The sequence below is a fragment of the Berghia stephanieae genome, chromosome 7, assembly GCF_034508935.2.
Source record: "Berghia stephanieae isolate SIO BIC M18660-M18661 chromosome 7, UCSD_Bste_1.3, whole genome shotgun sequence".
NCBI lineage: Eukaryota > Metazoa > Mollusca > Gastropoda > Nudibranchia > Aeolidiidae > Berghia > Berghia stephanieae.
Window position 1 is genome coordinate 48,793,369 of NC_088366.1, and position 11,694 is coordinate 48,805,062.

The 11,694-nt window shown below is 36.6% G+C and overlaps 1 protein-coding gene across 1 annotated transcript in view; it reads right to left on the bottom strand.

Annotated features, from left to right (window-relative positions):
- The window catches only part of LOC144977418 (zinc finger protein 236-like), a 49,285-nt gene that overhangs the window by 22,395 nt on the left and 15,196 nt on the right, over window positions 1-11,694 (bottom strand). Inside the window, exons 10-19 of the mRNA XM_078922608.1 lie at window positions 11,631-11,694; window positions 9,759-10,001; window positions 8,704-8,962; window positions 7,659-7,853; window positions 6,963-7,103; window positions 5,098-5,347; window positions 3,981-4,203; window positions 3,415-3,498; window positions 2,228-2,347; window positions 412-498 (exon numbers count right to left, since the gene is read on the bottom strand). The exon at window positions 11,631-11,694 is cut by the window's right edge and continues 131 nt beyond it. Coding sequence (XP_078778734.1) covers window positions 412-498; window positions 2,228-2,347; window positions 3,415-3,498; window positions 3,981-4,203; window positions 5,098-5,347; window positions 6,963-7,103; window positions 7,659-7,853; window positions 8,704-8,962; window positions 9,759-10,001; window positions 11,631-11,694 — 1,666 coding nt within the window. The remainder of the gene's footprint in view (window positions 1-411; window positions 499-2,227; window positions 2,348-3,414; window positions 3,499-3,980; window positions 4,204-5,097; window positions 5,348-6,962; window positions 7,104-7,658; window positions 7,854-8,703; window positions 8,963-9,758; window positions 10,002-11,630) is intronic.

An 11,694-nucleotide genomic window follows, 5' to 3' on the forward strand; every position in this document is an offset into this window, starting at 1 on the left:
TTAAGGTTAGGGGAGGATTCTTCACTATCATTATTCTTCCCTAATATCCCCAAGACAAATTTGTGCAGCTTTGTGGTCTCGTGATATGACACTCGCTTTCGGATCGGAAGGTCCTGGGTTCAAGCCTTGCTCTGCGCATAGTTGAGTCCTTGGAAAAGGCTTTTTACTCACAAACTCTCACCATACTCGGGTGTAAAATGAGTACCTGGCCGTTAACAGCGTTGTCCCTGTCGGGGAAAAAAAATAATGTAATATCGCCTAACAGGCGTCATGTCTTGTCCTACATGTTACGTGTTGCTGTTGGTCAGGGTCCCCTTGTAGAGCGCTCTGAGCACGTTTAGTGGATATTGCGCTATATAAAGGGTCAAGTTTTTCTAGTTTTTTTTGTTTTTTTTTAAATATTATTTTTACCTGATATGTAAACTGAGTGGAGTTGGGACCTGTGATGGATTGGGACACAGAACTGTTCAAACTGGAGCCGTCTAACTGGACAGTAACCTGAGGATGAACATTAAATCAATATCGTTCACATTTTCTCTTCTGAGGGATAACTAATTGTGAGCCGAACTTGGAAAAGCTGCAGGAGGAACGCACTTTCAGTCTTTTCAGGGCCAAAGAGATAAATTCATGATTAGTTGGCCCAGATGTCGAAATTGACTCTTCGGCACTATAGCATGGTGCGGCTATGTGGTCTAGTGGTATGACACACGCTTTCGGATCGGAAGGTCCTGGGTTCGAGCCTCGCTCGGCACATAGTTGTGTACTTGGAGATTGCTCTTTACTCACTTTCTCTCACCGTACTCAGGTGTAAAATAAGTACCTGGCCGTTACCAGCATTGTCTCTATCCAAAAAAATTGTAACATTGCCTAACAGGCGTTGTCCCATCCTAAATGTTAAATGTTGCTGTTGGCCAGGGACCCCTGTAAAGCACTTTGAGCACATTTAGTGGATATTGCGCTATATAAAAGCTCAATTTTCATTTTGTATGTTCTCCTCTGAGGGATAAATAATTGCCGACCTTGGAAAAGCTGCAGGAGGAACACACGTTCAGTCTTTTCAGTCAGGACAAAGAGAATAATTCATGATTAATGGCCCAGATGTCGAAATCGACTTTTCAGCCCCATAGCCTTTAAAAAACCCTCTTATTTGTAATGCTGAAATCATTTGTGAGAATATCTATCATAAATATGTTTATTTTATCGTCACTGGAAGAGAAAAAAAAAACCCCCAAAAAAAACATTATTTGTCCTGAAGATCACCAGACAAATAGAAAAATAGTCTTTGCGTTATCCTTCATTGGGGGTCCTGAAAGCCTCAGTTGGTAGAGCACAAACCACACACACGCAGAGACTATGATCGAACCTGGGTGCAGTCGAGATCTTTTTCTGATTCCCTGTCCACCCAACAGTGATTAGATAGCTGGGTCTGTTAGATCTGGTAGGAAAGTACTTTCCGATAGACTAGTGTCCATCTAAAGGATAGCAAGCAATTGCTATTGTCTGTTTCATGCTATAGAAACTGGAATAAACTCTAGCTCCACGAACGTAATGGTTCTGAAGGACGACTACTAACTACTAAACTACTATGAGCCATCATAGCAAGATTGTCAGTTCATAATTGTCTAATTGTTCCAATATAACCAGCACTGTTGTTTGTTTTTGTTTGTTTTTAAGGGTTTTACGGTGCTTGCAACACATAAAGGTCATATCAGCACCAGTAAAAAGCAAGTAAATGGGATAATAAAAAGTTCTAGAATTCCAATTAAAGCAAGAAAAGGAAAGACAAAGAGGAATTTGTTCAAATAGGAAAGAGGTGTAGATTCCAAGAGCACACTTTCAAAGTATTTGGTTTGAGATCACCTAAAAGTCTCATCCAGACACAAGCACAGTTCCCTACTAAGAGGAACACACCCACATGTTTACAAATAATATATAATATGTAAACAAAAATTAAATACAGTGCATAACAGAGAGATGATTTACAACACAAAAAATATCGTCTCTCAAAACTCTAACTATACATTTGACTGTTTCCCTCCCAGCTAGGGTATCCGGTCAGGGTCTGGACAAAACCAAGTAATCTCATTCCAAGACAAAGATAGAAAGCATGTTGGAAAACAGATGCAGGGAATAGAATCTACAGTAAAAGCCTCCCTGGCCACTATGGAAAATAGGGAACCACAGCCAGCATTTGATCATTGTCCACATTGTTACTGGCTGGTCATACCCGTGGTATAGATTCCTGTTGCCTCCTTGCCTCATCCTGCCCTCCTTGTCCAGTGGTCTCTGTCGTGGTCAACTGGAGGAATGGCTGCTGGCCTATCAAAGTGAAGTTGTGACCAAACATCTGAAATAACAAGTAAGCAAAAACGATATTATAATACCTGGGACAAAATATAGAGACGCAAAAAAAATGTTGAAGTGGCAAATGGGTTTTAATAGCAGACGATGCATATCTATGTCAGGTCGTGTCAAGTCGGTAACATCTGACGTTCAGAAGGTCTGAGGTTCGATTCCCAGTTGAAGTCGACTGATTTTTTGGGATGCTTTTTTTTTTCTTGTTTTGTCTGGCACCTTTCATACACACTTGTTGTTCAGTTCTTTATCTCACCCCAGGTGGCCTTTCCAACCCCACCTTATGGCCGGTACATAGTTACCAAATGAATGAATGAATATGGCTGCACAGTCTCTATGGACACTTGCCGTGAATGTGTGTGTCACTTTGGGTTTGTCAGTCTGTTTTTATTATCCAGTTAGTAATTTGCCTCCATAAATATCTGTCCAGTGCAAGTGTTCTTAGCTTTAGAATGTCATCATGTGTGTTAAGTTACCAAAACTAAAATAAAATTGTCGATCTCTCATGACTTGTAATATCAGACCTTCTGACTTGTCAAAACTTTAAGGAGATAAAAATTGTAGTCTCTATAGTAAAGCCTTAAAAATCAACAATTTGCCACCAAGAGGATTAACTCACTCAATCCTAGAGATTGTTGCTACTTTTCAAAATTGGCAAAAATGTATTAAAAATAAGCATATGCATTGATAGTTTTATTCAACTACCATAAACATGTAAAAACTAAAAACATTAGCTTTGATACTACGCCTATAATTTGTCTCATAAAAATGTAATAAACAAATATGGGTAAAAGTAACCCGGGTAAACTACGGATATAGTCGGTGTTAGGGTTGAGTGAGTTAAAAATCAACAATTTACCACCAAGAGGATTAAACAACCCTTCAAAATCCTTAAAGTTATCCTTCTCTGGCGTCAACTTTCATTTTCAATCTTTTTTTCTAATGACTTGAGAGATGCTCACAAAGTTCTGAAAAAAATTGGAGCCAAAATTTCGTAATTCTATGAATTTTTCATAACAGTTGGCAGGTGTGTAAAATGCTATGAGGTGTGTTGTTTACCCCTTGGTTAAAGGCCTGCTGGAGTCCTGAGTCCATGTTGAGACTGTCACTAGCAATCAAGTCAGACTGGTGTACATCCACAACCTGCATCAACATACAAAACATCAAGGAATTATAGTAATAATATTATTATTAATAATAATAATAATAATAATAATAATAATAATAATAATAATAATAATAATAATAATAATAATAATAATGTAAATCATTCATACCACTCCTATTCCATAGACAAACAGCTCAAGGCACCTTTTCAAAACAAATATCTATACTAGAATTACTGGTCATAAACAACATGTGCCTAAAAAAAAAAAACTTGAGCTTTTATATAGCACAAAATCCATTAAATGTGCTCAAAGCGCTTTACAAAGCGTCCATGACCAACAGAGACAACGCTGTCAACAGCCTGAGTACGGTGACAGAATGTGTGTAAAGAGCCTTTTCCAAGGACGCAACTATGCACCGAGCGAGGCTCGAACCCAGGACCTTCCGATCCAAAAGCGAGAGTCATACCACAAGACCACATAACCGCACTGTGGCACATATAACTCCTCTTACATTACCTGTAAATCGGGTTGAGTGACCGTGGTGGTGTGTCCAATCTCCTGGTCCTGTAACACATCCAGGTCAGCCAATGTCTGAGGCCCTGTCAAACCATCTTCTTCCTCCTCCTCCACTATCTCTCCATCTTCCTCTCCGGCAGCCACTCTTCTGTTTGCCACATCAGCAGCATTACCACCCTCCGTGTCTTTGATGGTACGGTAATGCTGCAGGGCTAATTCATGTCTGCAAAACAAAACAAATTTGTTTGTAAAAACTTAAAATCCTTGACTCCAGATCAGTAAACTAAAAAATTAAATAGAACAGTTATTGAAAAATATTAGCACAGAAACACCTATCGTCAAAGTCTATACTGATATATTGAATTCCATTGACAATAAACATGTCTGCTCGTTAACTCTTTTAGATCTCTCCTCTGCTTTCGACACCATAGACCATGACATTGTACTTCACCGTTTAAACGTTACTTTTGGAATCAGGGGCACTGCACTAGAGTGGTTTAAATGGTATCTGAGATTTAGAACACAAATTGTTGAAATAAATGGCAAATTTTCTGATGAATTTTATTTCATGTATGGGGTACCCCAGGGATCTGTCCTAGGGCCTATCATTTTTACTACGTATATGTAGCCTCTTTCTAGAATTCTTAAAAATCATGGAACGATACACAAATGTATAAAAGAGATACTCCTGTTATATTCTTCTTTTACAAAAATCTGTTAAAATTGTGTTGTTGATGGAAAAAGCTGGATGGATGTAAACATTTATATTCAAAACAAAAAAAATGTAACAGTATACATAACAGAGAGATGATTTCCAAGGGACAAAATATCACCTCCAAAAATTACAACTATACATTTGACGTTTCCCTCCAAGCAAAGGACTCTGGCCAGGGACAGGACAAAACTAAATAATCTCATTCCAAGACAAGGACAGAAAGTAAATTGGGAAAACAGATGTAAGGGGATAGAAGATACAGCAAGTGACCTCCCTACCCATTTTTTCAGATCTTTATCTTACACCCCTAATTTGTCGCTTTCATATTTTTTTTTAATTAAAAAATAGAGCTTTTATAAAGCGCAATATCCACAAAACGTGCTCAAAGCGCTTTGCAATTACCTGTGGGTCTTCATATGTTTTTTACAGTTGACAGAAGTCTTGAACGTCTTTTGGCAGTACGGACACATGAAAGGCCTCGACTCACTGTGGATGGACATGTGTCGCTTTAGACTGCCACTGGTGGTAAACATGGCATCGCATACCAAACATTTATGAGTCTTCTCACCGGAATGTGTCCTGGAATGAGCCTTGAGCACCCCACTAGACACAAATGAACGGAAGCATATGTTGCATCTGAAGGGCTTCTCGCCTGCAAAGAAAAAAAAAGTGATATGAAAGAAAATCTTTCTTTTCCTTCTATGAAAATCTTTCTTTTCCTTCTATGAAAATCTTTCTTTTCCTTCTATGAAAATCTTTCTTTTCCTTCTATGAAAATCTTTCTTTTCCTTCTATCTCTCTCTTTTTTGTTTTTACCTTTGTTTATTTTTAAATGTTTTACAGCGCTTGTGACATTATTATGTTGTTTGTTTTTAGAGGTTTTACAGCTCTTGCGGCACTATTCGGTTATTTCAGCACCAGTTTTACAGCTTTAATTTCAAAATGAAGGCTTTATAGGCTTTTTATTAAACATTTTCGTCTCTTCTTCTTCTTCTTCATCTTCATCTTCTTCTTCTTCTTCTTCTTCTTCTTCTTCTTCTTCTTCTTCTTCTTCTTCTTCTTCTTCTTCTTCTTCTTCTTCTTCATCATCTTCTTCTGCTTCTTTTTGATTTTCCTTTTAAATCTGTAACTTCAATTTTTGAAGATTCCACAGACCACAGTATTTTTCTCTCATTGGAAATGTGAGACTATTCCACTGTCTTAATGTCGATGGTATGAACGAGTACAAATGTGCATCCACTCTTGAGTGGGGCAACCATAAACTTGGATGACTTCCTCTTATTTTGTTGAATATCAACGAGGGGTAATTTAACTTAATCGTTTAGACCTTTGCAAAACATTGTTACTTTGTCACACTTTGTCAACTCATCACCATTATGAAACTAGCAGATGGTTTCATATAGATTGACAATTCCAAAATTTAAACAAAACGTTGTTTTTAAAATACTAATCTTTAAAATGTTGTTTCATTAAAGCACCAGATGGAATTAGACAAAACTAGAAAAGCAACTATGTGATGAAAATTAAATGTGTAAAAATATTGAGTTAAATTCAATTCTTTAAGAGTCATTTCATTTTAATTTACATTTCAAGTCATTTAATTTAAATTTCAAGTCATTTAATTTACATTTCAAGTCATTTAATTTACATTTCACGTCGACAAGACGTGCCAAATACTTTCCTGAAGTCTGTCTAGATTTTAAGTGATGTTTTAATGTTTTTTACTGTTTTTGTGATTGGCTGAAAAAAGGGTTTTGAACCTGAAACATTCTGTATTTGGTATTTTGTTCTTTATCGAGGCTGTTATATTCATTTTTGTTCATTACTTATTCAGATTTGTGAATGTTTTGTGGTGCAAATAAATGCACCCATTTGATTCTATTTTCTAAGCATGCACAGTGCTATAACTTTCCAATCATGAAATCGTAAATTGATCAAAGTCCAAAAACGCCAATACTGACCAGTCAAAGTGGTACTAGGCTGCTAAAAGCTGTGGACTGTAAAAAGTAATAAACAGCTTCAAAAAAGAACAAAATACCTAACAAAGAACGTTTCTGGCTCAAAACCCTTCTTCAGCCAACAACAAAAAAAACAATAAAGACATAAATACATTACTAAATTCCAGAGATATATATCTCTGTCGTCTATCTTGAACTTAGTAATTGGATTTTTTTTATGTTGTTGGCTAAAGAAGGGTTTTGAGCCCGAAACGTTCAGTGTTAGGTATTTTGTTTAAGCTGTTATATTCATTTTTGTTCAATACTGACCAGTATGTGACCTGACATGCTGCTTCAGATGACTGGACTTTTTGAATCCCCTTCGACAGTGCTGACACTTGAATGGACGATCGGGATGAATTAATTCGTTCTCTGTAAAGTCAGAATTTCTAGGTGGTTGCTGGATATATCCTGTAGTTCCACAAGGACATCAAGAGAAAAGGGAAAACAAAAGTTTTTTTGAGAGATCTAAAACCTATATTAGTCACCATTTATCAATTAATATATAAAGTGTTGCTATTGATTCTTGGTTGTATATTTTTACATGTTTGTGCATTTGCATATATTTATGTATACGTTGTCGCCAAAGATTCACAACTTTATGTTTATACATTTTTATGCATGCCACTTCTGTAAACGAATTTCCAGTTTTTGGATGAATAAAGTATATATTAATTATTATTATTATTGTCATCATCATCATCATCATCATCATTATAATCATTTCTGTCACCATTATCATCATCATCATCATAATCATTTCTATCATCATCCCCATTATCATCATTGTAACCGTCATTATCACTACTCTTTTCACCATTATATATATATATATTTTTATCATAATTAACATTATCTTCGTTGCTATCTACATCAGTACCATTTCAATCATAACCAAACTCTTCATTGTCATAATTAATATTGTAGTTAGTGTTGTATTATCATAATCATCATTATCAAAGTTACCAGCTTCTGTAATGAGGATGGGTTCCTGCATGGGTATATCTGGCAACAGACTCTCGTGTCGAGAGGGACGTTTGATGGGCCGTCTTTGACGAGGGGAGATCTCAGAGTTTTTGAAATGGGACTGGGTGTGGGTCTTGCAGTGAGCAGATGTCCGGAATTTCTTATCACAGTGGGAACAGTCAAAGGGTCTAGCACCTGGTGATGAATGGGAAGGGGTGATACATTAAACAGCATGGAAAGCCAGGAAAAAAACAAACAATTTGAGTGTTTGCGACTCACTATCAATTAGCCCTGTGGTATCTAAAACATATTTTAGTAGTTTTTACTAATAAATTCATTATCTAAAATTTTATGCACATTTTAAGCACTACTTACTTTAAACATATTTCCAAATTACCTCTTCAGATAAATGAAAACAAGTTATCCTTTAGAACCATTAGGTCCAAGGAGCCGGAGTTTTTTCCTGTTTCTATAGCGTGAAACGGACGATAACCAAAACTTGCTACCCTTCAAATAGGACACGTCTTATCACAGAGTAAAAAAGCTTGGCTTATCCCAGGATCGATCTCAGTCTCTTTGCATGTAAAGCAGCTAGAGCTCTACCAACTGAGCTATCACCACCCCCTCTTATTGATGAAGGGCTACAAAAATAATACAGAAATGAAGTAAAGATTCAGCCCGGGTTCCATCTCTTTCCAGAGGTCGGATGTCATGGCCTTCCATCCTTCACGGTCCATTGCAGCCTCGTTACAGTCTGCCATGCGCCGTCCTGTAGCTTCCTTGATGCCATCTGTCCAGGATTTCCTTTGTCTTCCTCTGCCTCTCTTTCCTTCAATTCTTCCCTCCATTATCCTTTTTTCGAGACTATCATGTCTTCGCATATGTCCAAAATATGACAGCTTTTTGTGCTTCACAGTCAAAAGAAGTTCTTTTTGTTTTTGGCCCATTAAGTAAAGATTACAAGAAATAAAAAATACACTGTGTGCATACTTGATCATTAAATTTTTTAAATTTATGTTTTTTTCAAAATCAAAATTTGAAATACCTGTATGAAGACGCAGGTGAACTTTAAGACTCCCTTGGGTGGAGAACAACTTATCACAGACCTCGCAATGGAAATCCTTCACTCCCGTGTGTGTTTTGATATGCGCAGTCAGCGTGCTCTTGACGGCAAATGCCCTAAAGCATTGAGTACACTTGTATGGCTTCTCGTGTGTGTGGATTCGAATATGCCGCACCAAATCACTCGGCTTTTTAAATTCTTTAGAACAATACGTGCACTGGTGCCATCGGATTCCATTCACCTGTATAAAGATTAAAAGACATTTTGGAGAAGTGAAATATCTAAGCCAATATCATCCTGGCATATAGTAAAGGTCCATATTGGCATACAACAATTGTCTTCTATGACAGAATTAACCCTCTCCATACCACCTACAGCAAAATCATCACATTTGTTACGACACAATATATATGTTTTCTTATTCAGATGTATTTTGTACATCACAAATTTTGAAGAATGAGCTTAGTTTAATCAATAAGAACATTAAGTACTTTTGTAGAGAGATTGTTTGAGTTTAAAAAATCAATTTTTCTACTGGGTAGGCCTGCCATTTTGGGAAAAATACACAAAGTCTTCAGTGAGCCTGAAAAGATGTTACACTTGCTCTTTCATAATTCACAGCAACTGATATAGTGTCATTCTTTGCTTAAAGTTGGTTAAAGTTACAGTCATAATTTGAGGAGTTTAACATAAAAAGACATTAAAGACAAATTTTGTACAACCCTCATTGACTTAATAAAAGGTAAAATCATGTGATCTTTTTCATAGAACATAAATTTTATATATTATGTTTATCTTGCCAATCTATTTGGAAAATTGTAAGTTAACTCATTTTTGCACGATCCAAAGAAAAATTGTTATATTATTTTGATAAGTGATTGCTAAAATCCCACACTAATCTTAACGATTACTTTGACCAAATTGAATATCGATGCGACTTCATTATAAAAATTCAGAGAGAAAAAGTAAATTATAAATAATTGAAAAAAAAAAAGACCTCTAATGATGGAGAGCATCGAAGCTCTTTTCATACCTACCTTTCTAACATAATGTCTTTTGAAAAGGCCTGAGGTGGAGTCATGAACCGACATGGTTCCCACCCTGTACGCCGTGGTGGTCCCAGTGACAGTAGCTGTACTGCTGCTCCCGTGATTCAAATTGCTGTTGTTGTCATTGATCGACCCAGCATTTTCCTTTCCTCCATCTCCGTCGTGGTCATCCTCAACTGTGCTGGGAAGGCCGCTGTTTTCAAGAGCTTGTTGTAAAATATCTGAGGCTCCCTAAATTTAAAGGAATATAAAAATGTCCTCTTAATAAATATACAAAGTTGGGCAATCAAAAATAATAATTTTAAAAAGCAGGGCTGCCATGCATGGCAAAACACATTATTTTCATTTTTGCCAAAAAAAAAAACAAACAAATTTTCACTTGAACTATTAAAACGAATATTTTGCTGATAGAAATTGTGGACTGTAAAAAAAAAAAAAGAACAAAACAATATAACAGCCTTGAAAAGAACAAAATACCAAACACAGAACTTTTTGGGCTCACAACCCTTCTTATGCCAATAGTAAAAGAACAAACAAAAAAAACTCAAGTAGTTTCAAGGGGAAACAAATAGAAAAATTTACTTTTAAATAGCTTTAGAAATAAACAATTTCCCCTCAGCATGATCCAAAAATGGTCAAAAGTCCTGAATATAGTTTCTAAACAACCCCCCCCCCCCCCCCTTGCCTAAAAGACATCAATACTTCCTTCTTCTTGTTACGTGTTCTGTTGGTCAGGGACCCTTGGTAAAGCGATTTGAGCATGTTCAATGGGCATTGCGCTATATAAAAGCTCCGGGGGGGGGGGGGGGGGGGTTTGGGAGGGTGGGGGTTGGTTTTTAAATAATTAAATATGACCCCCAGTTTCAAAACGATATTATGGATGGATGAATTGGAACCCGAAAAGTGTATTAACTCACTCAATCCTAGAGATTTTTGCTACTTTTCAAAATTGGACAAAATGTATTAAAAATGAGCATGTACACAGATAGTTTTATTCAACTACCATTACCATGTAAAAACTAAAAACATTAGCTTTGATACTACGTCTATAATTTGTCTCAGAAAAAAATGTAATAAATAGGCAAGGGGTAAAAGTAACTTGGGTAAATTACGGATATAGTCGGTGTTAGGGTTGAGTGAGTTAAGAAGACCTGCCTGATACCACGAAAAATTAGTAGAAATAGGAATTTTTCGTTCCAGCTACAGAACTGGATTCACTTCTTTGACTCGATAAATTTTGTTGAGAAGGAAAGTTTAGTTCCTTAGAACCTGTATTCAGGACTTTGGACAATTTTTTGATCATGCTGAGGGCAAATTGTTTATTTCTAAGGCTTTTTAAGTGACTTTTTCTAGCTTTTTCCCCTGGAAACTACGAATTTTTTAAATTTCAGGGAGGCAACTCTGATTAAGAATTATAATTGAAAAAAAAATTTTAAAAGGGCTTTTAAATAGCGCAATATCCACTAAACATGCTCAAAGTCAAAGCGCTTTACAAGGGGTCCCTGGCCAACAGCAACATTTAACACTTAGGATGGGACATAACGCCTGCTAGGCAATATTACATTATTTTTTTTCCGGACAGAGACAACGCTGTTAACGGACAGGTACTCATTTTACACCTGAGTACAGTGAGAGAATGTGAGTAAAGAGCCTTCTCCAAGGACTCAATTATGCGCCGAGCACGGCTCGAAACCCAGGAACTTCTGATACGAAACCAAGTGTCATATCACTAGACCACATAGTCGCACATAGAATAAATACAAACTTTAATTCTCCACAATAAGCAATTAAATACCGTTTGGATACGACAGATCACAATTTTTATTTGTTTTAAAAATGCTGTAAGGATTTCTACCATACCTGATCCAGCGTGCCTTGAATCACCTGTCCATCAACGAGTCCAGCAGAGCCGAGATCCGACCCT